The sequence below is a fragment of the Columba livia genome, chromosome 7 (genome assembly GCF_036013475.1).
Source record: "Columba livia isolate bColLiv1 breed racing homer chromosome 7, bColLiv1.pat.W.v2, whole genome shotgun sequence".
Classification (NCBI taxonomy): Eukaryota; Metazoa; Chordata; class Aves; order Columbiformes; family Columbidae; genus Columba; species Columba livia.
Genome location: NC_088608.1, coordinates 15,844,889 through 15,872,454, shown reverse-complemented (window position 1 = coordinate 15,872,454; position 27,566 = coordinate 15,844,889). Strand labels below are relative to the sequence as shown.

The following is a 27,566-nucleotide window of genomic DNA, read 5'->3' as shown; positions in this document are numbered from 1 at the left end:
AGGTTAACCCTTGCTGTTTGGGGGTGGCAGGGGTGTGCCCTGGCACTGGGCAAAGTCTCACTGCATTTTTACCCCTTGCCAGGGGCAGAGAGGCAGGAGGGGCGAGCTGGGCACCCTGCACACACAAAGACTCCTTCCTGGACCAGGGCAGGTGACAGTGTCTCCCTGGCGCCGATCCAGCCATCTCACTTTTGGAGCTGGCAGGTAGGTGTGTGCACCGGCACCCCCTCTCTGAGGGTCACCAGCACACCACCTGCCCAAGCAGTGGATGGGGGTCCCTGCCCCCCCAGGACAGGCCACAGCTTGCAAGATCAGGCCCTGCTAACTCCATCTCCCCCTTCCTCCCCAAACTCAGCACCCTGACCTCTTTCCAGACTCCCTGCAGCCGCGGCTCCTGTGCAACCCAATTGCAACCACTCTTCTCTTTTTTTTTTTTGGCTTAAACCATGAAGATCTGAACTTCCCCCCCCGCATCTCACCCCTCCCCATTTTCGGCTTCCCATTCCCCCTCCTCCTCCCCTTGTCTCTCCTCATAATGTTATCCTTGATCACTGCCCGCGGTTTGAAGCCCAGAAGTCAGAAGCTGCGCACCCCACCCCCACCCGCTCCAGTGTGCACTGATAGGGCCCTCGCTGCTGGCACCTAGTCAAGCTGAGGTGTCATTGGGATCTCAAATTGCAGCTAGGGGCTGGCAGGCAGCCAGAGGCAGTCTATTTAAAAGACAGCCTGTTCTGCAGTATTCAGTCTCTTTAGAAACTTCTCCAGGGGAAAAGTGTTGGGAGATCTACAAAGTGGATTTTTTTTTTTCCCTTTCCCCCTGATTTTTACCGCTCCTCTGCAGACTCCGCAACAAAACACTCCAACTTTGCAGAAAACTTTTCTTTTTTTCTTTTTGCCTTTTTTTGCCTTTTTTCCCCCCCCCGCATTTTTTGCCTTTGAAAATCTTGGAAAAGGAAAACAGGAGGGTTGAACACAGCCGATCGAAACACAACTTTGCTTCATACTAAGCTTCCCAGCAGCTCGCTGCGTCGGGAGAGACTTTTTCCTCCTGCAGAAGAAGAGAGAGGCAAGGGGAGCTTTGCATCCCCTCTTCCCTCTCCTTTTTTTTTTTTTTTTCCCCTCTTGACTACTTTAATGCATTAATAGCAGGACACTGGTTTTCAAGGAACTTTGATCCCTTCCTGATCTGCCTCCTCCCAGCCCTTTGGGAAGAGTGTGTGTGCGTGCGTGTGTGTGTGAAATCGCCGTCCCACCTCCCCAAACCCCCCTGGCTCCCCCACGCCTCCCCCTGCAACCTGTAGGCTGTGCAACCCCTGCAGGCTTTTCTCCCTTTCCCTCTTCCCTCCCTCCCCCTCTCTTTTTGCGCTGCCGCGGATCGCGGTGCGAATTCCCCGTCGAGCCGAGAAAAAGCTGAAAGAAGGAGAAAAAGGAAAAGAAAAAAAAAGACAAAAGCAAACCTAGACGCCCCCCTCTCCCAACGCCAAACGAAAAGCGGGGGGTTTCGCACCCAGAGAATAAACCCCAGAGTGGGGCACCTGCAAGAGGGGCTGCGCTTTCCGACCCTTTGCCTTTTTGAAACTTTTTAATTTTTTTTTTTCCCCCGAAGGGGCAAGCGAAAGCGAGCGCCGCCCGCCCCCTCGCCGGCGGCAGCCCCCCGCGCCCCGTCCCGCAGCATCCCCGCCGCGATGCTGCTGCGGCTCCTGGTGCTGCTGGGCGCCTGCCTGGGGCTGTCGCGGTGCCTGGGCTCCTTCGTGCAGTGCGAGCCCTGCGACAGCAAGGCGCTGTCGCTCTGCCCGCCGCCGCCGCTGGGCTGCGAGCTGGTGAAGGAGCCGGGCTGCGGCTGCTGCCTCACCTGCGCCCTGCCTGCCGGGCAGCCCTGCGGCGTCTACACCGAGCGCTGCGCCCGCGGGCTCCGCTGCCTCCCGCGCCAGGGCGAGGAGAAGCCGCTGCACGCCCTGCTCCACGGCACCGCCGTCTGCCTCAGCGAGAAGAGCTATCGCGAGCAAGCCAAGGCCGGTGAGTGACCCCCGCTTCTCCCATCTTCATCTTCCCCGGATGCTTTTGCCGCCTTGCCGGCTCCTTTTACATTCTTCCGCCTGCTTTTTCCACCCCACCACGGTCTCCTGGCTGCTTTTTCCTTCTTTCCGGGTGCTCTTCCATCCCCCTCCGCTTGCTTTTCCGCCTTTCCGGCTCCCTGTCTTTCCGCTTGCTTTTCTGCTCCCTCCCACTGGCTGCTTTTCGCTGCCTCCCGGCAGCTTTCTCATCCTTCCGGCTGCTTTTCCATCTTCCCAGGTGCTCTTCAATACCCTCTCTTGCTTTTCCGCCTTCCCGGCTACTTTTCCATCTTCCTGCCTGCTTTTCCATACCCACCCTCCCCAGCTGCTCTTCCATCCCCCCTCCCCCGCCGTGTGCCTTTCTGCCTTTCCAGCTGCTCTTTCATTTCCAACCACCACCACCACTAGCTGCTTTTCCATCTTTCTGGCTGCTTTTCCGTGTTTCTGCCTGATTTTTCTCTCATACACACACATACATGCACCCGGGCTGCTTTTCCATCTTTACAGCTATTTCCCCATTCCTTCCCTTCCCCACCCCCTCCACCAGCAGTTTTTCCAAGCCCTCAGTTGCTTTTCCATCTTATCCCTCTGCTTCTCCACCACCACCACTTCCCCTGTCTGCTTTGCCATCCCCCTATTGTTTTTCCACCTTTCCAGCTACTTTTCTATCCTTCTGGCTGCTCTTCCAGCCCCCACAGTTGCTTTTCCATCTTTCCGGGTATTCTTCCATCCCCTGAGCTGTTCTTCCATGCCCTCTGCTGCTTTTCCCATCCTTCTTTCCATCAATGCCCTATCCAGACCTCCTGTTGCATCATCTCACAGCCTACCCTGTCCCGCCTTCCATCATCACCTCTGAGTTGTCCCATCCCCAATGTAAAACTTTTTCTTCCCCCACCTCCCAAATGCACCCTCTCGGTCATAGCTGCACCCCAGTCCTTCCTCAGTTGCATCCCTTACATCTTTCCTGCATCCCTGTCTTCACACCCTTCCTGACCCCTTTCTCTCACTGTGTCCTCCACCTTGCTCTGGGGCCTGAGCTGGTCTCTGCAGCTTGAGGCACAGGAAACGATAGGGCATCTCCTCGCAACCGTCTGCCCCATCCCCAAAGTCCTCAGTCACCCCTGGGTTTGTTGCTCAGCCTCGCACTTTCTCCTCGTGATCGTTGCAGCCTTCTCCTTGTTGTCCACTGCTGGACGTCCTTGTTGGGCAATGGGGTTTAGCCCTGGGAGGTGAAGAGAGCAGGTGCATTAAGGACAGGGAATCTGTAAATACAGAAAATAATAATGGCATGGCTAATAATCACAAAGAATAGGTTAAATGCAAACATGAAGGCTGGCGTGCTAGCACCAGTGCAAAGTCAAGCTTCTGAACTGTTTGCACCTTGCACGTGACAAAAGCACGAAAGAAAGCTCTCCTTCATTTGGCACGCATTAAACTCCCATTTCTGGATCCTGTAGCATGTGCAAGGACACTTTCCATATATTCTTCCAAAATACATCTGTATTTCTGCCATGGCACACGGGAGGTAGGGAGGATGTCTGCATGTCCAGGAGACTGGGGAACCACTTGGCAAATAAAACCCAGAAACAAGCCCCTCACTTTTTTTCAGTCCATGAAAAAGTAATTTTTGCTCATTAGCAAGCTTCTGCTTGTACCCACTCAATGGGAATCCGTTTCTCCTTTCTAACACCTAATAAATCTAGATGCTTTTATTATTTTTCCCCTTTGCTTCTTGCAGGTAGTGGTTGTGTTGCTATGCTCCATCCTTCAGAGCAAAACCAAATCCTGTGTGTGTAACTTCCCCTCTCCCTCAAATGGCAACAAATGTCCAAGCTCCCTTAAAATCAGCCAGAAACAGCAAAGCTGAGCTTGGTTTTGCGACAGGGAGCTGAAAGGGGTGAGGGCTGGTAGGGGGCCTGCAGAGGGTGACGCCAGGAGCCATGTTCCTGGAGCCCAGGAAGCCGGGCAATAACCCGCTGGCAGCAGAGCTATGCAAACTGTCCCGGAGCGCGTCATCCCAGTGTTTATTTACTCTGTACGTGTGTGTGCGTGGCCAGGGGCAGGCGGTGTGGTCGGGAAGGTAAAGCTATGCAGCTGAAACCCGGTGGCGGCTTGGAGAGTGGGGCTGAGGGTCCCCCGTGCAGACTGAGGCACCCGAAAAATCTTCAGTGCTTGACTCCTGGCATGAACCTCCTTTCATTCCACCTGCCCTGCTCTTCCCAAGGAAACCAGTCCTTTAGCAGGTGCTTTGTATGACAACTTTGACAGATCCCCGTGTAACATCACTGCTTTTCTTTTTCTTGGGATGGCGAGCACCTGTTGAATGAACAAGGTGAGGGATAGAAAAGAGGCTGCAGGTTTGTTGTAAAACCAACCCCCTGGCATCACCTGCACTTCCAGTTTGGACTCCCTGAGTGCCGCAGGGGACTCTTTTTGATGGCTTTTGTTTGCAGCCAGGAGACGAGCCTGGATCGGAAAGGCTGCTGCAGGAAGCTGTGCGGAGCTGGGGTCCTCCTGAGATTTTTGCAATTGCAAAAAGAAAAAAAAAAGAAATAAAAAATAAATCAGGAATTCCTGAGGATGGGAGAAGGAAAAAACTCTCTTGGCATTCGACTGGTAGCGTGTGAGAACAAAGTATATTTTCATAGGCGTGTTTCTAAGCAACAGGGCAAGGAAAGAAATTAAGTTTGACTTGAACTTTCTGGCCTCTGCCAGTTTGGCCAGCAGTGCAGGGACCGTGCGCTGGGGAAGCTGGCCTGGGCCTCCAATCTGTCAATGACCAAAATTGGCCCTGAGCTGCGAACTGCTAAGAAAGAATCAGCACTCTGCAAAATAAACTATGTGACAGCAGCGAGGACTAGATCAAACTGTATTTCTATCTATTTCTGCTCTTGTGCTGGCTGAGTTTAAAATTGCAGATGCTTTCCTCCTTACAGTCGAGGTGGAGATTGAACAAGCAGTATTGCGAGAGCCCAGGCCTGGGAGGCCGGGCTTGGCTCTCCCATAGACCAGATGTTCTGCCTGGAGACAAGATGCTCCTGGGTACCATGCCTCAGTTTCCTCATCTGCAAGCTGGGCACAGTGCTACTGACAAAAGCTGGAGCTGCTGGGCAGGATATGCTCCTGGTTTGCTGAGAGGTCAGAAATGAAAGCAAGTGTGGGATTAAAGAGCTTTGGTAAGGCTTGTTTTAAGTAGGCGGATGTGTAGGTACTGACGGGACAGTCCCTGTAGTCCTTCCTGGCACAACAGTCAGACTGTCCTTTACCGAAAGCCAAACATCATGGCTGTAATTGACTGTTCCTGGTAAAAAAAACATGAATGAGCTTCATTTATGGCACAGGCTGCAGGATTCTGGGTTTTTCTCTGTTTTGTTTAGGTTTCCTTTGAAATACACCATGTCTTTCCATTTTTCTCCCCTATGCTCCTGCCAGACTTCCTCCTGCTGAGCCAGCAAGGTCAGGCCAAGCACCGGGGAGCGGAGGGCACAGATTGGAGCCTGCTGCCCTAAAAAGGCTCATGGAAAAACAAAGGTGGTCAGATATTTCCTTCTCCTCTCATTCCTCCTCTCTTTCTAGAAAGTGAGCAAGACTTGGCAAGTTTCCTCACGAAGCTGTGAGCCAACGATAACCAGGAGGGGAAAGGTGGGGGGGTTTGCAGAATTAGCCCTAAGAAAATTGTCTTTGCTGCGTCAGCTGGAAGTAGGTGGAGGAGGAGTGCTGCCGAGCCCACGTTTCCTGCGGCTTGTGTTCGGTGCAGTTATTTATCCCTTCCTGACACATTCCCCCTGCACCATGTTTCTCCTTCTTGCACTCTTCAGCTCCCTGTTCAGGGATGAGGGGATTCAGCGGCAAGCAATGGGGATACAGCAGGGCAGGTGGGCAGCCCCCTGCCAAGGTCCAAGGTGAGGGTTAGGGCCCGAGTCGTGGGAGCAACATGCTTGGGATGCACCAGCTTGCAAACAGGTGTCGCTCAGGGAGGGACCCAGCTGGTGCTGAGCGGCAGGTCCTTTGTGCGAAGCAGCTCCTGAGCTGTCGAGGCAAAAGCTAGTAGCAACAGGCCTGCAAAGCCTCAGATCTCAAACAGGAAAATCTCCATTTTTCTTTTGATCTGAAGTTTCAACAACAATAACAATATACTTTAAAAAAAAAAAAAAAAGAGTGAAATCCATCAGGTGCCAGCAAAAGAGCCAGGTTTCTGCGGTGCGTGTGTATGGGGGAGGGAAGGATGGGGCGGTTCAAACAGGAAAGGAGGGGCCTTGGCTGGAAATATTTTTCGGCAGCCTAGTTTCTAAGGAAGGAGGGAGAATATTAAGTAGTTGATCCAAATGAAATTCCTGTTAGGTGCCAGCAGAGTTAACCGGCGAGAAGACGTGGCTCTGTGCATGCGTGCATGAGTGATAGAGCTGGTCCCGAGCTCCTGCGCTGCAGCCAGCCTGGACCTGCTCCAGGTGGAGGAAGGGAGCCCCTCCAGAGCCTGTGCTGCTGCAGCAGGGAGCAGGATCTGGCCTGAAATGGGAGCCTCTGTAAACCTTGAGGGATGTTGCAGGAAGGCTGCGTGTCTCCTCCCATCAATATTTAAGCACCAGCATCCTGTGCCCAGGTGACCGTTGCGGCTTTGGCACATCAGTGGCATGACCACAGTCGTGTGCGACTGAAAGCATTTGCGTGACTGTGGTGTGAGTATCCCATCCAACTCAGAAGAGAGCTGTAGGAGAGCTAGGGTACGTTTTGTGCCAGCTTCAGGACAGCCCCTGGTTTCTGTTGGTTGTGTAGCTTTGCACACGTGTGTCAGGGCAGCCGGGGAGAATGGAGAGGGGGAGAAGCAGCGAGCAGGCGCTGCCTCGCACAGAGTGCGGTGCTCTGCTTCCTCCTAACGTCCGCTGGAAGTTCTACCCACGCTGGATTGAAAGGCGTTGCAGATGTAGGAGCAGCTGTAGGAGCAGTGGAGGTTCCCAGCTCTCTTCACCCAAACTGGAAAGCCCAGGAGCAATCTAGGAAGGAGGGCAGGAACCTCAGCCCCTCCAGAGCTTATCCTCCTCTGCTCAGTGGGGCGGGCTGCTAAAAACAGTTGCAACTCATTTTACCTGTGTTAAGTCACAGGGGAAATTAAAGGACCCATGGCATAGCAAATCCTCCCTATTTTTTAATCGAGCACTTAGTAGTGCAAATTCAAGGTTGGGTGTAAATGGGGAATTTGGGTGGGAGACACCTGCCCCTCAATGTGGGCTGCAGAGCAGCAGGATTAATATGCATAGGAAAGATATGCATGTGAACATACACACACATGTACTCATGTTCACACACCCACACTTGCCTGCACAAGCATTTAATGTGTGCAGATACACACACAGAACATTTTTGTCTCTGGGGGCAGAATGGTTTCCAGGCAGCACACAGAAACTTCTCTTAGGTGCATAGTTCTGCTTGTGACTGGCACACGGGTATTTTGCCATCAAGATCAGATGTTGGTTTCCTGACCGGCCTACCCTATCCTCCCACCAAGGGCTGAGACATGAGATGCAGCAGGTGAGCATATCAAACAAGGGGAGGCAAGGAAGGAGATAGAGACAAGACACTCCTCCCAGCCAGCTGTGTGGATCCAAACTCACCCCCTGTGTTTGCAAGTGGGTTGTGTTTTCTGGATAGACTAAGTCTACGTTAGTTAAACACCCTGACAGGTATCCCAGTGAAGGTGTGGATAGGTTGTGGCTTGCAGCTGGTCTACTTCCTGCCCCATTCAGGGCTGGAGGACCTGTGAGGGGGCAGTGGTGCCTGGTGGCACTAGTGAAGGAGACAGCATCAGGGGAACCAAGTGCACTGGAACCCTTCACACTTCACCCAGGCTGCAACAACTGGCCTTTGGGAAAGCAGGAAGGAAGAACTGAACTGGGAAAAGATGGAAAATTTGCTGACATGTGGCAAGCTGAGGACAGCTGGAATAACCTCCAGTGTTGAGGAAGAAGCAGCAGGACCTGAAGACATGGTGCATGCAAAGGTCAAAGATGATCAAAAGAGTTTCGCCTGGGTGAACTCACTGGCAGCCAGCATAATAACCACCTAGTCATTTGTAAGGAGATTTTTTACAGGTAAAAAGATACTATCTGTTTATCCTCAGGATAGGTGTAGCCAAAAGCAAGAGGAGGCTCTGCTGGCAAGGAGAAGACATATGCTGGGATACTCTAAGACCCAGACTCTCCAGGTCCATTTAGAAAGAGGCTCCTCACTTGGTCTCCCCTGGGGAGACCATGGGCTGCATGGCCCATGGGTCACAGAGTGGCATGGCTCTAGGGCTGCCTGTTGGGATCTCCAGGCACAGGTCATGCTTGATGCCTCCACCCATCCAGGAAGGGTCATGTCACATCTGGTGACGAAGGAGTGAAATCCCCCATCTGCTCATCATTGTCCACCCACGAGACACTTGCTATTCCTTGAGCTGTATAGCTAAGGTGACTCTCAGCAAGATGTTGGTTTTGTGGTGGCTCTTTGGTGCTACTGATCTGAGGGGGCCTCTTAGTGTTTATGTCAGTCCACTGCTCGGAGTTAATCCCAGCAGGAGCCAGTGTAATGTGTTTGCAGAAATTCAGAAGTCTCAGTGGTTTGATGTGAGCAAATTTGCTCTCAGGGAAGCCATTTCTCACCATGTTTTGGTGGGTCTCCTGTCTGTTTATGGAGTTTCCAGGGTAAGTGTGCTAACTACCCATCAGTCCATGTCTTTTAACCATCAGCTTCTGTCTGGGAGACCACACCTGCTTTAAGCTATGCTTGTAGGAAGATCCAAGCCTCCCCTGGCTGCAGAGGGACTCTGGTCAGCAGGCTAAACCTCGAGAAGGCATCTTAAATTTATGCCTATGGAGTCAGTGGGCCCTTTTTATGTGTGTTTGCATAAAGCCTTTCTCTCGTTATTGCCCTCATTCTACAGACCCATCTGATATTGCCATCATTTTTCCACGTGCCTCCACCCCCATGGTACTGTCTCTTTCACATAGAATGTGGAAATGGAGAGGTCAGTAACCCCCACAGCAAATTGGCACATCATTCCCTATTACCCTTGCAGGGCTTGATCCTGCAAGATGCTGATCATCTTTCCTCTAGACCCAGAGCATCATAGGCACCTACCTAATCTTCTCCATGGGAGCCAGCAACTTCCATCCTTGAAGGACTGTGAGGCCAAAGCTCAAGATGCTGTTGGCTTCAGTAGGACTAGAAAGCTCTTAGCAGCTGCCTGCCTGGAGGGCTGTTATTGCAGTTGAGTTTGTTTGCTTGTTGGAAGGACACAGCTGTGTCACTGATGGAGGTAATTGTTATGTTGATGGAGATAACTGGTCTGGTTGCTATTTAAGGGCAAGAAGGTAATCTTGACAGATACTTAAGGAAATGATCTCCTAGCTAAACAAGAAAGGGAATGTATCTTAAAGGTAACTTTGGGGACAAAATTAGCCAATGGCCTTTTTTTTTTTTTTTTTTTTTTTTTTTTTTTTTTTTTTAATAGAAAGCTAGTAGAAATATTTTCTTCTTCCAAATCAGATGGGATTCATCCTCTGAAGACAATTAAATCAACAGACCCATTTATTATTCATGCTTAAGAAATCAGATGTTATTCATTTGACTAATGGTGAAAATCTAGTAATTAAATAAACCACTTAACAACTATGGAACCTGGCTTTCACTTTTTAATTTAAAGGAGACACTGGAAAAGAAAAAAGTTTTATTAGGAAGGGACTCCATGTCTTACACCTGTCTAGCAGTCAATTATGGTGTTGCCACACCATATGTTTGTCTACTAAGACATACATGTGGCTGTGGCCATCACTTTACTTTCATTTGGCACTCCTCCTTTCCTGAAGAAGTAGCAGAAATGGGTGAGATTTTACCATATAATTTCGTAACCATTTCCATGTTCAGTTATTTGATTTTATAAGAACAGAGGTGGCTTGAGGTTGCAGGAAAAACAATGAAGTGCTACCAGTAATTTATTATTCCAGGAAGGTTCTGGACCCATGGCAGAAGGTGATCAGTTGTCTTTCTTGTTTTTGCTCCACCAATGGACCTATGATACATATTCACATTTTTTAAAAATTGAAAAGCATCTTTGCATCATGTTGTACCAAGGGGAATTGTTTGGTATATACAGAGGTGCAGTACAGGGAGTGAAATGGCTATTGAAGGCAAGAGTAATCGGTTAGGGTCAAGCTTGGGCAAGTTTCTGCTTATCAATATTGTGAATATCAAACTTCTGGTACTTTTTTGTCATACTACTTAGGTGGACTAAGAGATTAAAGAATCGCCAGGGCTATACCAGGTAGAAGCTTTCTGAGAGAAGGAGTCATTGAGAAAGTGGAAAGGAGTCCTGAGGGCAGAGGTGGAAACCTTATCACTCAGAGCTCATAAAAGTCAGGTTGGTCGGTACATGTAACAATGTGTCATCTGATGCTGACACAGAGATGAGCAATGGATGATCTCACAGATCTCTTCCATCTGTTTTAAGGCAGAGCTGTGAAAGTCAGGCTCAAGGCCTAGAAATTAATCCAGGCTAGGCTGGAGGTTGCAATCACAGCTGCACTCCTGAAATACTTGTGATGTTGGACAAGTTCTCATCCAGCACCTAACACAGGTGCATCTCCAGGCTCCACCTGATGTGCCTTCACCTCTCTTTGGGGCAAGCAAAGGGTTTGGCTTTCTTGGCTCTTCCAGTTGCAGGCTGCTGTTGAGGCTGGCTCAATAACGTAAGTGGGGATGGATCTTGTGATAGAGACCACCAGCCTGCAGTGGGAGCAGCCTCTTCCAGAGTCAGTTCCAGAAGTCTACATCTTTGGTAGGTCATCCTCTTCTCAGGATCAGCTCCTTTAACACAGGGTTTTCTCCTTTATTGTACATTGTTCTCAGGGTAGAATGCTTCAATATCCAGGGATATCTCAGCTTTTCATGGCCTCCAGCAACACTCTTACTGGTTACCATTCTGTTTCTAAGGCTTTCTTAGCACCTGGTTTTAGTACAGCTTATCACATTTGGATTTCAGTGATCAAAAAGTATCAGTGTCCTGGCAGCCTCCTGCTTTCAAATACAGGTTTCCTGACATCTCATGTGTATTGGAACTCGCCTTCAGCTGAGTTTTGGAGACAGGCTCCACATAGTCCAAGATGGCAAAGCTACCTGCTCTTCCTCCATCACTTCTGACCATGTGATATTTCCTCCACTGCTTCTGTTGAGCTACCTGCATCTGAAAAAGTCTTCATTGTCCCCTTCTTTCTCATACAATAATGATAGTTGATTCATGATATTATGGTTCTCTGGCAACTCCTCACACTTCTTTCATTCCTGAGGACACAACAAGATTTTTTTCAGGTGATCTCTTCCCACCTGGTAGCCAGATGACTGATTCACACCCTTTTGTTTTCATGCAGAAGACGGGAAAAAATGTTTGTTTTCTAGGAAGGGTTTTCCTCTCTTTTTGCCACAGATAAGCCCCACAGAGAAACTGCTGGTAAACAGTTCAAGGATGCTTGTCAGGAGCTAGTTCAGATTTTCCTTACCTTTCCTGTCAGTTAGGCAGAGACCGTCATGCAGTCTTCTTCCCTGCACCTTCCTTCTTTTCTGCTCTTGTTTCCTTGGCAGCCTGGTGGGGTTTTTGACTCCTTTATTACAACCGATGGTATCTGCCACTAAGGTGGATTTGTTGGAAAAGATGCAAGACTAAGAAAGATTGAATTATTTCATACTTTCCAAGAAAGAAAAGTATGCCTTGGTCACTATGATACTGAAAGAGATTTATTTAAATTTCTCTGGGTAATTCTTCTATTCAGCTCTCGGCTTCTTCTGCAGTTTCAGCACATGGAATGGGGAACATCTGCAGTCTCCAGATGATGTGAAGGAAATATGTTTTATCTTCCTATCATCAGTGCATCAGCAACAGGAGCTTCTTGATGTAAATCTAGTCCTGCAATACTTCCTTTCCCTTCACTTGCCAGTTCAGTTCCCTAGAAGATAACTTTGTTCAGGAGCTGTTGGGCTGATACAAGCAGCTATCTAGAAACAGTGCTGGCAATTTTGCAAGATGGTGCACATCAGCATCATTTAATTGAAAAGGATGGATGTTTGTTCAGGTAGTCAACTCTGGAAAGTTTCCCAGCTCTTACTGGTAAGGTATTTTGCGTTCCCTCTTGCACTTCAATAGTTCTTGCTGGGAACCCCAAGACTCTGGCCACCCTGCCTGTCCACCACATGCCCAGACATTCACCTGAACTTGATGTGTCCTGTATATACATTGCTACCTCCCAAGCCTCTGTTGAGAACTGATCATAGCTAGATGTAGGAGCTCTCTGGAAGGAAAGAGACAGGTCAAAGACAACAGTGAGCCCCAGTCCTTGCTCGCACCTCCCATGCCAGACCCAGCTTAACCTTCCAGCTCATGCCCCAGCTTGGCTCTTGTAGCTCAGGACAGGTGCTGGGAGCTTGCTGAAATAATAGCTGGCAATGTGTCATGGAGCTCCCCACCTCTAAATCTGCTTTTATCCTTGCTCTAGAGCATTGCTCCCAGCGAGTTTTATTTTGTGGCTGCAGCAAGGAAGGGCAGCTCAGGAAAGTATCATTTGGCACACAGCAATGCAGATCCTTCCTTACGGTTCAAGTTCCCATAGCCGCACCTCTCCCACCTCCGTGGCACTTGCTGGCACTGCGGAGAAGTGGTGCTGACCCAGAGATCCGTTCCTACAGATAGGTCCTACGCTTTCAGAGCAGACCAAAACATGACCTAGTTCCCTTGAGAGCTCCTTTCCCACAGGCTGAGCTGCATTTCTCCCCCATCCAGATCTGTATGAGGACACCGAGGTCATCAGGATGATGATCTCCCTTTCCCATGAATCGTACGTGAACCTGGGGGCAGCCTGAGCACCTGATATTCACGCTCTGCAGGCAAGCCCTGGCTGATGCAGCAGAATCTGCATCTGCAGGTTTCTGCTGAGGAGACATTAATCTCCTGAGAAAGAGCTGATCTTCCAGGCTAGTTCAGCAAAGCCTGAGCAGTAACTTTAAAAAGTAAGGCCACATATAGTACATTCCTCTGCCACCCATGCCCACTTTCTGAAGCTCCTCAGGTGTTCCTGAGCTGTTCCCAAGCATCCTACTGGGCCTTGGTTAAATAAAATGGAAATAAGTCTTAACCTAGGTTTGAGTCTTTGCAGCCCTCTGGCTGCTTTTCCATCTCTGATCTTGATCCCGCTGATCCATATCCTTCTCTTAAAAGGTGTCTCTGTGGGACAAGAGAATGAGGTCCCGGCAACTTTCACCATGCTGTCGCAGGGATTTAAGGTACTGGCATACCCCAGAGCTTCCTTCCAAAAGCTTGTGTTGCTTTTTGTCTGTAGACTGTTTGGACTCTGATCATATGTTTTTGGTAGGGGACTGGGCTTGGTAGAGTTGGTGTTTTTGTGGGTGCTTCACAATGCTTTGACTGCTAAAGGCTTCCTTTCACACTCTGCAAATCACAGAGGTGATTTGCTGCCTTTGCTGCCTTTGGCAGCTATTGAGGTACCTAATTCCCAGTAAATGAAATAGGGTCTGGGTTTTCTTACCAGTGCTCCTATGTTTGTAAAACAGTTTGGCACTGCCACCTGTGAGAGATGTCTCACAAGCTGCAAGGGGACCAGTATTGAAGAGGTGGTGGGATTTATCTTTTTTTTAACTTCAGACCTTTGGAGGCCTAAGTGAGACCATTGGAGTCACAGGAGGAGACACTGGAGCCTCCAGAGATATGTCATTCCACCCTAAAATCAGCATTCAAGCCGAAGGATGTGGCTGATCACAATTTGGAGGGTGCAGCATCTCTGCAGTGACTTAAACATGGAGTTAAGCCACCCAGCAAGCCTTGAACACCTCTGTGTTAGCAGATGGACGTTATTTGACACAGATCTGTTGTAAACGCCTGTTGTGCATTGCTGAGACTTGGTGGGGTGGCAGTCAGCAGAGGTTGTCCCGTTCAAGCAGGATTGCTGTTTTTCTGTCCTTCTCGGTGTGTGGTGTTTCCTCCCAGTCTTTCACTGCCAGTGAGCATCACCAGCGTGTTCCCTCGCCAGCCCCACCAGAACAGCCGCGCCGGCCTGCTGCCCAGTCCCCACTAAAGCACAAAAGTTCGTAGAAAGTCCAAGGCACATTGCAGCTGGCTCCACAGCGGCCAACGCCCTGGGCTAGCGCAGGGACTGGCCAGAGCCTGCATCCCCAGACCTGGCTGCTTCTCCTCTGGTGGGTGCCAGATGGCCTCAGGCTGGGCGGCCGCCTGAGATCACTGCCTGACTTCACCGGGGCGGTGGTCCGGAGCAGTGACCCCAGCCCCGGGCATCGCGCCTGAGCCAGCTCCGCTGCCCACTCCCGTGGGGCTGTGACAAGGGACTGGGGTCATTCACCGCTGTATTGGGGGATTGTGCTTGCAATGGGAACATAAATGAGCTGTTCTGCGTTAGGGCGCTGAAAGCTCCCTTCTGTCTGGGCTGATCCTGGTGGCCTCTGGGGAGCTCAGGAATGTTTTTGCTCAGTTGTGCTCTCTAGCTGCCAAAGGGCGCGAGATGAGATGACCCTCCTTGTTCTGCATCCCTTCCCTGCCTGCATCATTCCTTCCCTGACTGCGTTATTCCTTCCCTGCCCGCATTTCAGGAATGCAAACACAGTGGATGGCCCTGTGTGCTGACCAGAAGGGAAGGATTATTATTTTCCTGTCATGGTCACAGGTGCAAGTCCAGGCTGGAGAGGAAGTTGCTTGTCCATCCCAGGAGGTTTTGGCATAGGTCAGGCATGTCCCCTCTGGAGTACAGGCAAGTGCAGAGGGCAGCTGGGGGAAACACGGAATGGGGGTATTTACCAACCAGTGACCTGAGCACAGACTTCTTGTGTAAGACCCAATCTGAAGAAAAATAGGTACATCTCTAATGTGATTTGCAAGTGCAAAAGCTGTTTTCAGAGACAGCACCAATATTGCTCCTCTCCCAGCTACAGGGAGCACAGGGAAGCTGTTTTGTGTTGCCCAGCAAGAACCAGTACCAGAAAGGATGAGGGAAGAAAGAGAAATGGGAGGATCCCCTCCCTCTGGCAGGTACAGGGAAGAAGACAAACATTGATTTCAGCAATCATTTCCTCTGCCTGCGTGTGTGTGTAAAGTCCAGCAGGAAGATGTAAGAAGCCAGCATGGGGCTGGGCAGATAGTGTAGCTACCACAGATAGGAGTCTGCAGGCAGTTCATGCCAGGGAGCTGTTGTTAGGGGTGAAGCTCAGAGGGAGTGTCAGAATCTGGCTCTGATTAGCGTGCCAGGGTTTCAATCAATGGGAACTTCAGAAAAATCACTCTCTCCCCCCCAGCCTCTCCTGTACACTTTTTTCCCTTCTCTGTTGCCATCATCAGCTGCCAAGGTGTCTTATCCCAAGATGTTGTCTCTCCTCCCAGAAAAAAAGCCAAGGTGTCAGAGATCACCCAGCAAGGTTTGGGAAACACCACATTGTTGTAAGCAGTGTTGTAAGGAGAAACTTGGGTTCTCCAAACACAGCTGCCACCAGGGCCCAAAATCACAAGTATCCCATTGGAAAAGCAGGATGGAGTGAAGTCCTGCAGCTGAGAATATTCCCTTCATGGACATACTGGGAGGTGGCATTTCCTCCTGGGGTTAAATCCTCCTCCAGTAGGGAGCAGAGACATTGTGCACTGTTGCACTGAGCTGTTCAGTGGGAGACGTGCTGCTCTATAACTGGCAATTTTTCAGCCTTAATTTCCATTTTGCAATGAGCACCGCTTAACAGAGGTGGCGCAGTTTAGGGGCAGAGGAACAACTGGGCAACTTCTCAAGGCTTCCACCATTGACATTTGTTGTCTTTTCTATGCTATAGGTTTATCTGATCCCCGGCTTAAGTAGTGTATTATGTTAATGCTCATGCTGTGAATAATCATAATAATCAAGAGGACTGTTTAACAAGTTTGTGCTATGGTTGTGCTTGTCCTTCTTAGGTGTGTGTGGCTTGGCGTGGGGGTGGGTGAACAGGACAGCCAGTCCTCTAGTGGTGGGTTGTGGATGTAAGGAGCATGGATCATTAGCAGCAGCGGTCACTAGATACTTTTCCTACTTTCCTGCCAGAAACCGATGAAAATGTGTTATGAAAATTCAAGCCTCCTAGCCATTTGGCAAAAGCTTCTTGCTCCGTGCTGTAATGTCAGCAGGCAGGAAGGTGGTGTTCCCACATGCCCCACACCCACCCGTGAACACACACCCCCACCCAGTGGGGACCTCACACGTCCAAAATGTCTGGAGCACAGAACACCCAGGGTTTGGCCTATGTGCAGGAAGGTGCATGGCCTGCTCTGGGCGATGTCTGTCAAGGACAGCAGGCAGACAGGAGCAATTTGCAGCTTCCCAGAAACTGTACCTGGTATTTTGTTACTCCCATGGTCCTTTTGTAGGGGCAGGTTGAAAGGGTTGGAAATGGCTCTTGCTCTGGAGCTCACTCTGGCCAGCCTGGAGTGGGCAGAGGGCACTTAGCCCTCAGCCCTGAGGACAACCCACACTCTGCTTTGGGTATCTGCTGTCTCCCAAGGGTCATGCATGAATTAGGACATCAACAGCGCGGTCCTTCCAGCCTCACCTGTGTCAGAAGCATCTTCAGATGCTCTCCCCATTTTCCCTGGATCCTCCATGGCCACTGTGGTACCAGGACCAGACACAAAGCCATAGCTCTGAGTTGAGTTCAGTCTCCTGCCTTTGCTGTAGGGTTCAAAATCCTGTTGAGTTGGTTACAGCCCAGGTCTCACCTCCAGGCTAGCCAGGGATTCTCAACTTGCCCAGCAACATCATTCTTCTGTGCGGCCAGCGAGCCTGGGACCTCTACTGAGAGAGGTTGTCCTCCTGAGGAGCAGGAGAAGGGATGGAGATGTGAGAACCAGCCCCCTCCTGCTTCCCACTGTCTCCCAGCTGGAAACACAGTGATTGGGTCCTTCCTGTGCCTTGTGCTCATAGCTGAATTTCAGAGATGTCAGGTGCTCTGCCTCTGCAAACAGCCGCCAGTTTGAAACCCAACTGCCAGGTTGGCAAGGCAGAGGGGAGTAGGCAGGAAGGGGCTGTGTAGTGGTCCAGATCCTGCCAGAGAGGGAGGAAGAAATGCAGCCTCCTTCCTGAGTCTCAGACAGGCACAATTAGGGCTCATTTGGGGAAACTGGGCGTTGCTCCTGCCGGTGTCTCTTCGGGAGCAGATGCACAGCTGTGCCAATGCTGCCTTTCACAGGCCAGTCCAGGGCAGCAGATGGAGGTTAATGAACAAACCTATGTGTGAGGCTGGGCAGGCAGGTGTAGGGGCTCTGGAGATGCTGACATGGGTGTTTGGTCGTGGCTGCACTGGGTGGCTGCAGGTTGATGTGGATGAGACAGCCAGGAGGTGGAGAGGGGGGGTTCTGCATGGGTGCTGCCTGACCTGACTCTGGCTTTCCCAGGACACCTTTTCCTTTGACACCAGGAAAGTCCCTCACCAGCTGCTGAGAGCTTCTCCAGAGTTGATGTGTCAGAGACCTCTGCTCTTCAGTTTGTCAAAATTGCCTTGTTAGTATCAAGTTAGGGAACAGATAGTCGGGTGTATGAGCAGGGACTGCTTCAGCCTTGTTGCTGGTGGAAATCAGGCTAACAGTCATCAGAGAGTGGAGGAAAGAGATCACTCCAAGACATCCATAGGCTTGGACATCCATCCACTGGGAAATAAGGACCCAAACTAGACCCTGCTGCTGAGGGGCAGACTGAGAAGCCCACAGCCATCCCTTGTCGTATCACTACTTGAACAGGGACCCGTGTGTGCGAGGGAGGGTAAGGGAGTCAGCTCCAGGAGCTTTTTCAGCCTTGCAAGAAGAGCTGGACTTGTGCTAGAAGCTGTACAGCTTTCCTTGCACGCCAGCCCTCAGGCTCCCTCTGCAGGGCACTGGGTTCCTGTGGCTCCCATCTCCCCTGGCCTAAAGAGCTCCACATGTGTCACCAGCTCCCAGCCGGCTCAGGCTGGGTGGCAGCTGGCTGGAAGCAGAGAAATAAAGTGTTTGCAGAGGCTGAAGCTGCTGTCATGTGAGCAGACTGAGCTGCTGCAAACACCCATTGCACCATGAGTCCAGGGGACTGGACACCTAGTGCTGCTTTTCTGACTGAATTCTCACTGTCTTGTCCCATTTGTTTTGTTATTTCAGGTTTGTGATGTAGCTGTGCCTCTCAAGTTTGTTATTGCAGAGGTAATAAGCTGTGCCCATCTTATGTTATTGTAGGGTTGCCTGCACTTTTGGGAATCCTCCCCTTCCCTTAATTACCATAGGGCAGCCCAGGGAGGTGCCCTGGCTCTGCCTTGTCTAGCCCCGGCAGTCAGTGCCAGAGGGGATTCCTGGGACAGATCACAGGGTGTTTCATTGCTGTGAAAGGCCTTGGTCACTGTGGGTGTCTCCAGTCTGCTTTTGGACCTCGGTTTGCCACAACATCTTTGTGGCAAAGGATGCTTTTCTACTGCATCTTGTATGGTGTCATTTCCTGGGTGGACAACATCATTCCCAATTTAATCAATTTCTTCCCTATCCTTTGTCCATTATCCTCTTATAATAGAGGACCCCCAACCTGTGGAGACCTTTGAGTCCTACCACAAGAAAAAAAACCCAAACATATAAGCATTGTGGGGTAAAATGGCAACAGGATCCTTCCGTGGGGATACGTGTGACTCCTGCTGTGGGCAGTTAGGAGGGTGCTGAGTCTGGGATGCTGACCCAGCTCTGTTCTTGTGGAAAGAGAGAAAATAGAAGGGGCTGTTTTAATACATAAGTGGCCATGGAAAACTTTCCAGTTCTGTCAGGAGAGGACAGATCTGCCTTGGCAAGGAGGAAGGGGAGACTGGCAGCTGTGGCAGGCTTGGGGCCTCAGCAACCAGACTGTACTCTTGGCCACCTCCAAGGCCACCCTTCTGAGTGTGTGTGTGGCAGGCTGGTGTTGCCACCTGCCATTGAGCAGTGTGTCTCTTCATCCGTCCCCCCTTGCCAGGCATCCCACAGGCACCCCTGAGCAGCCTGGTGGGGCAGAGCCATCCTCCTCCCCACTGGTGCTGCATCTGAGCTCCAGGGAGCTGCCAGCCTGCAGGGAGATTCCTGTTTGCCTTGTTGGGGGAGAGTTTATCCATTTTTATTTTCATCCTGACTCTTTTTCTTTTGTCCCCACAACGGTCTTCCAAATAAGGGCAAAATTGGTGCCCCACTATTTTCATTGTAGGGTTGCACAGGGGATGAGCTGGGTTCACTGGCATCAAAGTCGCAGGACACAACGTTCAGGGAGGGATTTCAGCCACTCTGATGTTTTTCCTCCCACCATGGTGCATTCCCTTGTACCTGCTCACCAGCCCAAGCACAAATCTGGCATCAGCACGGGGCTGCCGGGAACCAGGGACTGGGAGACCAGGAGCCTCAGGAGCTTTAAACTCTATTCAAATTCAGTCCAGAAATAACCCTTTTTCACTCCGGTGGCTGTACTAAATGTCACAAGTCATCTAAGTTTAGACTGTCACCAGCTCGCGCCTATATATAACCGCACAGGGCTCCTAACTGCACCCTGCTGGTGCAGGTCACACTGTGGCAATGTGGGAGATCTATAGGAAGGTGACTGCGTTGGGCAGAGCCGAAACACGCTCCTCCCTTGCTGTCTGTACCTTCGGTGGCAGCTACGGTCAGGCTGCACCACTCAGCAGCATTACCTCGGTCTTTGCTCAGTGTGTACCAGTGAACGGGGCTGGTTGGGTCCAATGGGCATGGGGCTGCAGGCTGATGACCCTGGAGATCCCAGCACTTGTCAGCTGCATCTTTGGTATCGCTGCCAAAGTGTCTGCCCAGCCGCATGGTGGCTTTGCTGTGGGATTGACCTTGACTTTGGAGTTGATTAATCTTTGAGTATTCCTGGCTTTTGCTTATGCATCTGCAAGGTGGGGTAGGGTATGAATGTGTCTCTTGATCCTCTCATCATGGCTAAAGAGGGACTTCTCTGCCACACTTTCTGTGTCATCTGGTCCTTTCTGGGCATGGGATAACCCTCCCACCAGTCCTTCTCCACTGCCACACTGCAAACGATGGTGACTTTGTATGTAGGGGCCCATCTGAACTCCTCCTTGCCCTCAGACACCTGTCCTAAGCTCAGGAGTCACACAAAAGCCATGCCAAGTCCCACACAGTGAGATAAAGCCAGGACTGTAGGCAGAAGCTGGAAAAGGGATTTCTTGGGTCATTTGTTCCCATCCTGGCTGGTGAAAAGATGTTCTCTGGGGTGGGGCAGGAGGCTTTCTGTGCAAAAGCGAGCCCTGATCAGCTCATGGAGACCTGACAATTTCATACCTCTTCCAGAACGGGAGTCCCGAGAGCATGAGGAGCCAACCACATCAGAGATGACAGAGGAGACCTACCCGCCCAAGGCCTACCGGCCCAAGCATGGGCGCCTCTCTGAGCTCAAGGCTGAGGCCCTGAAGAAGGACCGCCGGAAGAAGCTGACCCTGGCCAAGTTCGTGGGCATGGCCGAGAACACAGCGCACCCCCGCGTTGTCATCCCTGAGCTCCGGCAAGAGTTTGAGCTGGTGAGTGCCTTCTCCTGCCCTCGACGGGGCTCCCGGGGGCAGGGGGCTGCCGGAGGGCTTTGCAGGATGGGGAGCGGATGCTGGTGGGAGCGGACAGGGAAGCTGGCGACACTCACAGGTGGAGCCTTGCTGCAGGGTGCTCCCCTTCTCACGCTCCATCTTCTCCTTGCTTGCAGGGCCCCTGCCGCAGGCACATGGAGGCGTCCCTGCAGGAGCTCAAGAGCAGCCAGCGGATGGTTCCCCGCGCTGTCCATCTCCCCAACTGTGACCGAAAGGGCTTCTACAAAAGGAAGCAGGTAAGAGCCCTGCAGAGGGGTGCTCTTCACTCAGGGAGGATTTTCCCTGCTGCTGCCCCACTTGGAAAGGATGGAGGTTTTTTTCATCTGGTGGGCTGGTGGGGAGCTTGCTGTGAGCATCTCCACATGGTGGGTGGACCTTGCTGATGGCTCAAGTGCCATCTGGTTTGAGGCGAACGTCCTGAAGGAGCTGGTAAGGGAAGGTCCAAAAGCCCCGGGCTGGGGTAGCAGTAGGAATGTAGAGATGTAGATGTGCAGAAAGCAGAGAGCAGGAGCTAGGTCCTACCCAGGGGATTGCATCGCAGGGGTGAAAGATGAAAAGTGCAGGTCTGATCCTGTTCCCCAGCGCGAGGGAGCCCTGTGGCGGCTGGTGGCCATCTCCTGATCTCTGCCTTTGGGTGTCTCCCCAGTGCAAACCCTCCCGAGGCCGGAAGCGTGGGTTGTGTTGGTGCGTGGACAAATACGGCATGAAGCTGCCGGGGACTGACTACCTGAGTGGAGACCTGCAGTGCCACGCGTTCGACAGCAGCAATGTGGAGTGAAGTCGCATCCCCTCCCTCTGCCCCGTCACCACCTACCCAGGCTCCTTCCCACCCTCCCCTCTGCACCTCCCCACGCCCCAGGACTCCGATTCCTTTCATCTCATGCAAGAAGAAAAAAAAGAAAGGAAAAGAAAAAAGAGAAAAGAAGGAAAAGAAAAAAGATAACGGAAGGAAATAGAAAAAAGAGAAAAGGAAAGAAAGAAGTAAGGAAAGGAAAAGTGAAAGGAAGAGAGAAAAGAAAAGAAAAGAAAAGAAAAGAAAAGAAAAGAAAAGAAAAGAAAAGAAAAGAAAAGAAAAGAAAAGAAAAGAAAAGAAAAGAAAAGAAAAGAAAAGAAAAGAAAAGAAAAGAAAAGAAAAGAAAAGAAGAAAAAGAAAAAAGAGACAGAAGAGAGAAACGAACCCTGAAGAAACTGAGGACTCGGAATCTACAGCAGCCTCTTGACAACAAGGACTCAGCAAGGAAAGGACAGAGCCAGAGACAAGGCAGCCACGGCCGCCCCACCATCCCAAGCCATCCTGTATCTCTCCCCAGCACAACCTGTGCCCCCCCGCCATGAGAAGAGATCACCCCAAAGCTCTCAGAGTCGGTGATTTTCCAGTATGGCTTTCAGGCGGGTTAATTTTTTTTCTTTTTTATTTTTTCGGGTTAGCTAGTCATTTTCTAAAGAGTCTCAAGAGAAAACCTTGCCGGCTACCAGCCTTCCCCCTCCTCACTCCAGTCCTCCAGAGTCTACATCCCACATTGCTGGGACTTACTCGAGTCAATTTGATTTGACTTCAGTCTCAAACGACCGCCCTGGATCCAGGCAGATTTCAACATGTCGGGAGGAGGCATGGAGCTGCTGGCTTCATGTCTGGAGATGAGCTGGGGAGGGAAACACAGCTCCTGCAACAGCATGAATGCTTCCCCCCAAAATATTTGTGGACTTCAAAAAGAAATCCTCCAAAAAGGAAAGATAGCCTTCTCCATCCAGTTCCTCTTAAATGGAGGTCAGAAATATTTTCTTGGACAAGTGGAACTTTGACTGTTGTTCATCCAGTTGTGGAAGCATTTGTGTGTGCATGCGAGCGCACGTGTGCATGGATGTCACTTTTCCTCCTTGCAAAACTTCACTTCAAAAACTGCAATCTGGAGGGCTTAAATGTAAGCAGGGGGAGGGATGCTGCCAGCTCCCAAAAAATAATAACCTCCCAGACTAAGCACAGGAGCAGAGTTACAGAGAAGCATCATTATCTGCAGGATCAGGGCCCCACCAACACCAAGGGCTCCATCCAAGTTGACCCCAGAGATACTCCATCACTGTCCAGACTGAAGCATACCTACGTGAGGGTAGGGGGATTGGGGCCAAAACTCTTCACCATGCTATGACACCATGAGGAAGGAAACGATGGAGATTTTTATTTTATTTTTTTTCACAGCCAAAAACGTAGTTTGCTCCAGGGGAAAAAAACAAACTACACTTGGTTTTTGTCTTGGATTTTTGCTAAGGCTGGTTTATAGCCTTCCCTGTGGGTAGGAAAATGCCAATCTCCATCCTTTCACACTGAGGATACTGCGTATGTTGCCACAGCTGATTCCCACCACCCTGCAGTAAGATCTTGTGATGGGTCCTCGCCTTTAGCCTGGGATCCAGCTCCTCATTGAGTGACAGCAGCCACCGTGCCACGGAGACCCACTGACTCAGGTGTGCTGGGACAGCCCTCAGCTGCCTTCCTGACTTTTTCATTGTTTTTTTTACGTTCAATTTTGGGACTGTTGCCTCTCATTTCGCCATGACAAGGATCTCCAGAATGTTAGTGCTCAGAGGAGATGCTGCAGCAAAGGAAGGGAAGCGAGCTGTGGGGTCTGGTCGCTGTGGTCCCAGTGGGTGAACATGTGCCCACTGGGGACTACATCCCAGCACTGCGGCTGGAGATAGCAGCCAGCACCACCCAAAGGACATGGCTGATCTCAGAGGGGAGGTTTCTGCAACCCCAAGGCCCCTTTGAGCATGCTGGAGCATGGCGGGGAGGAAACAGGGGTCTGCAGCACCACTGGGTCCCTGCCAGCAGGGATGGGACAAGGGGAATTCAACATCAAGGGGCTCCAGCAGAGGCTCCATCGTGGATTGGGCACCCTCTTAGCTGCTCACAGCATGGCATTGATCCTCTGAGCACCCCATGGGCCCCGCCCAGCAGGACATTTGCCCCAGTTGAGGGCAGGACTGGATACCCCCCAGTTATTTCCCCCGGAGTTAAGGTGGGGGTGAGTTTTTCTGATGGACTTCCACCGAGACCCAGTGGGGCATGTTTGGGTGAGGCCTCTGTCACCACCAAATGCAGATCTGTCACCCCAAAAACCTGCAGGAGTGGAGTGACCCCTGTGTTGCTGGAGGGGAGCACTGCAGGTGCTGGGGCCAAGGGAAGGACCCCTCTGGGTTCTGCAGGGCTGAATGGAGCAGGGTTGGTTGGACCAGCATGGGAGATTAATGGTGCGGTGAAGCTGGGGAGAAGAATGGGGTAAAGAAGGCAGGTGGAGGAAAAGGAGGAGCCTGTGCCAACCCTGAGGGCCACAGGTCACCATTGTCACCACTCTCCCATCTCCTCTGCTCGCTGATCCCCATGCAAAAATCTTCCTGACTGTTATAGGCCAGTACCACCTTTCCCAGGACCCTTCCCTCATTCTCACTCTTTCTTGCTTTCTTGTTTGTTTGTTGTTGTTTGATTTTTCCCAAAACTTGAAAGCCTTTGGCTGCAGAGAAAGAAGATATGCCGCCGGGGTTAGATGGGAGTGGGCAGAGGGACGGCAGCTCCCTGCAGACCTTGTCTTTTCAGGCCCAATGCTTTTGCAGGGTGAGGGTCAGCTCACGGGGGGACGCAGCCCAGCTGGGGGCCCAGTGGTGGTCTCATGATGTGGCCACCACAGTGACACCAGGAGGGAGACACAAGGTGCCTCCCCGATCTCCCCCTACAAAGCCTGTCTCAGCCATGGCCCTGAGGGGTGCAGAGCACCAAAATACATCCTGTGCAGCCTCCCTCCTTTCTGCACATCTAGCACTGGGATGGCACCACCTGTCCTGTCTCCACCAACCTGGGGGGAGGAGGATGCAAGATGGGGTCTGCACCACCCTTGCCCTCCTGAGCCACCTCGGATCCTGGGATGGGGCACCGAGCAACCCCTCAGCCACCAGCTCCTTTGAGGATCCCCGGCAGACGAGGCTGTTTGCAGGCTGCATTAATATATAGGACCGGGTTTGGGCTGGAGACAAGAGCAGCTTCAGGAGGGGTTGGCCACCCCCTGGGGTGGCACTGACGAGGTGCTTCCATTCTCAGCACCCAGCAACACCCCTTTGCATTTGGGGTGAGAAAAACCAAAAGAGGCAGATTTGGGAGATGGGCAGGGCAGAGAGGGCTGAGGCACTTGGGGAGATGCTGGTGATTTGTGCATCAGAGGGAGGTGTGAGGTTTGGGGGTCTCTGACGTGTTTGCACCAAGCCCACTCCTATAGCCAGGATGCTGGCTGGGAAGGAGAGGACAAGAATGGCACAGGGGTCAGGACAGCCCTTCCACCACATCTCCCCAGGGATCAAGCGCTCAGTGGCTGGGCTACCCCTTGTCTGTACTGCAGTGGACTTCGAAAACCACTAGTACAAGAGCATTTTGCACTATTTCTGTGCTCCCTCTTCTCCCTTCTCTTTCCCCCCCCCCTTGCCCATGAAAACTTATTTTTTAGGGTTTTGTTGTTGTTGTTGATTATTATGATTTTTTTTTTTTTTTTTCCCGAACGGAGCATTGTATATTTAAGGACCGACAGTTCACCTCGCTTCCAGAGTGCTGTCCTGGCCCTGGCTAGGAGCCCTGCCTACTGTGCCCCCCTCCCCAGCCCCAACAGCCCCCCCACTGCCACTGGGACAGATGTCACCACGCACGTTACCCACCATTGTAATGCAGTTGTTAAAACACACCAGATTCCGAGTTTCCTGCCTGGTTTTTATCTTTAAGCAATATTCACTACACATTTTACGGTAGCTGTTTATAGCTTTACATACATACGGTAGCTCTGTTGTTTCATTTTGTTTTGGTTTTGTTGTTGTTGTTTTTTTTTTTCCAGTAAACAAGAAATACTCATAATCTTACTGGTGGGAAAAAAAAGCAGTTTGTGAAAAACTGACAATGGAAGAAGAGCTTAATGCTCTGTTTAGCATTTTGTACTTAAAAAAAAAAATCTCACATTTTATTAAAAAAGTGAAGATTGCTGTATACTATTTATTCAACTTATAATTTATGTTACTCTTTGATCTTTGTCTTTTCTCATGACAAAGCATTTATTTAATAAAGTTATGCATTCAGTTAGCTTGTGCCTGACCCTCGTAGAGCATCTGCATGCCGGGGCCCACCAGTGCACTGATCTGGCCTCGAGCATCCCTCAGCCAGCTGTCCTGTGTCCCAGGGGGCTCAGCCAGCTCCACAGGAGTGCTCATGGAGGTACAGGGAGCAGGGTAGCATGGTGGCAATGCTTTAGGAGAGCTTTTGATACCGGAGCAATGTGTTAAGTCAGTGGTAAAATTGCAAGTTTGAGTTTAGAGCATCCTTAAAGCAGACCTGCCCTATTTTATTTTTTTTTAATCCATTTATTTGCATGGATGTGGCAGTGGGGCACAGCACTTGCATTCAGCTGGGTTATGGGGGGAGAGGGCCTGACTGCTGGTGATGCTGAGCACACAGCTGCTGTCACAGCCACAGTTTGGGATCTGACATGATGATTGACCCTCATACGTCTCTGGGCTCAATCTGGGAAGATTTGCCCCAGAGTCCCCCTGGGCAGGAGCATCCCTGTGGCAGGCCAGCCCCACTGTGGTCCTCAGACCCCTCCCTCGTGGTAGCTCTTGGTGGCCCATCCCACTGCCCTGTGTCCTCCCCAGTGCTGGATCTGACCCCTCCCTCTGCCCACGCAGCTATCACTCTTCATCCCCTCACTCAACCCCACATCTCCCTCCTCCTGTGCCCATTACCCCCCATCTGCCTGGCTGCCACCATCACCCCATGTGCCCAGAGCAGTGTGGGAGACAAAATCGTCCCCTTTGGCCCCTATTGGGGACCGTGATTTGCCAGGGGTGTGGTAACACGCAGCCCCCATCCTATTTACATCACTCGGGGCTAGCACAGCCACCCGGTCCCCGGTGGCTTTGTCACTCCAAAGCACAGCTGGGGCCAAACCTGCTGCCCCAAGCCAGCGACGTAGAAGGGTCTGCACCCCGCTGCCCCCCATGCTACCCCGCAAGGCTGAGCCCGCTCCCCCCGCGCACCTCACGGAGCAGGAGCCGCACGGCGCCACAGCCGCCAGCAGGGGGCGCTGCAGGAGGCACTGCCGCTGCTCCTGTCGCCACACAGGCACTGAAAATGGGCTTTTCCACCCAGAAAGTTAGTGCTCTTCCCCGCTCCCATATAGTGCACTAGCGAATCATACTCCTACCCACACGATACAGCTATACATAGATACAACTATATAGTCTTATACTAATTATTTATATTAAATATTATTTATGTTATACTTCTGTATAGTTTTTATGCTATACTACAAATGTAGTTTGACAGCATAGATAGTTTTGTGTCTGTACATCAAAGCTGCTGGTGTTTCGACTAGTACCTCATGTGCTGCTGGGCCAGGTCCCAATGCCTGACCTGATTACTCAGAGTAATTACCAAAGGTAGCCCAGAAGAAACCCCAGTGCCAGGATACAAGCAGTGAAACCCATCACGCACACACACAAAGAGCCTTCAAGGCTGTTTCTCAGCCCTGGGGAAACCCAACCAGAAGCTCTTTGCTCCCCTTGCCTTACAGCTGTGTCCCTGCCCCTCTGCAAGGAGCCTGGCTGGCTGCAAGCCCTCTTTGCTGGGCTGAGCTCCTGCACCCCTCAGGGTCTTGACTCAGGTGCAAAGGCCACCTGCAGCCCTTGAAGCGGAGCGTGGTCCCAGGCACAGCTGGGCTGTGTGCTCAGGCCCCTCTGCCACCCCCAGCCCTCCCTGGACAGCACCTCCTGAGCCAAAACTACAGCAAGATACTTAAAGGAGCCCTTATGATTCATGCCAGCTAATAAACAGCATGG

At 51.2% G+C, this 27,566-nt stretch overlaps 1 protein-coding gene across 1 annotated transcript; it reads left to right on the top strand.

Moving 5' to 3' along the window:
* Nucleotides 1–682: 682 nt before the first annotated feature.
* Nucleotides 683–25,812, top strand: IGFBP5 (insulin like growth factor binding protein 5). The gene is made up of 4 exons (XM_065070677.1): nucleotides 683–2,016; nucleotides 20,416–20,642; nucleotides 20,819–20,938; nucleotides 21,349–25,812. Exons 1-4 carry the CDS (start codon nucleotides 1,686–1,688, stop codon nucleotides 21,478–21,480), a joined length of 810 nt encoding a protein of 269 aa, XP_064926749.1. The 5' UTR covers nucleotides 683–1,685; the 3' UTR covers nucleotides 21,481–25,812.
* Nucleotides 25,813–27,566: the final 1,754 nt, after the last annotated feature.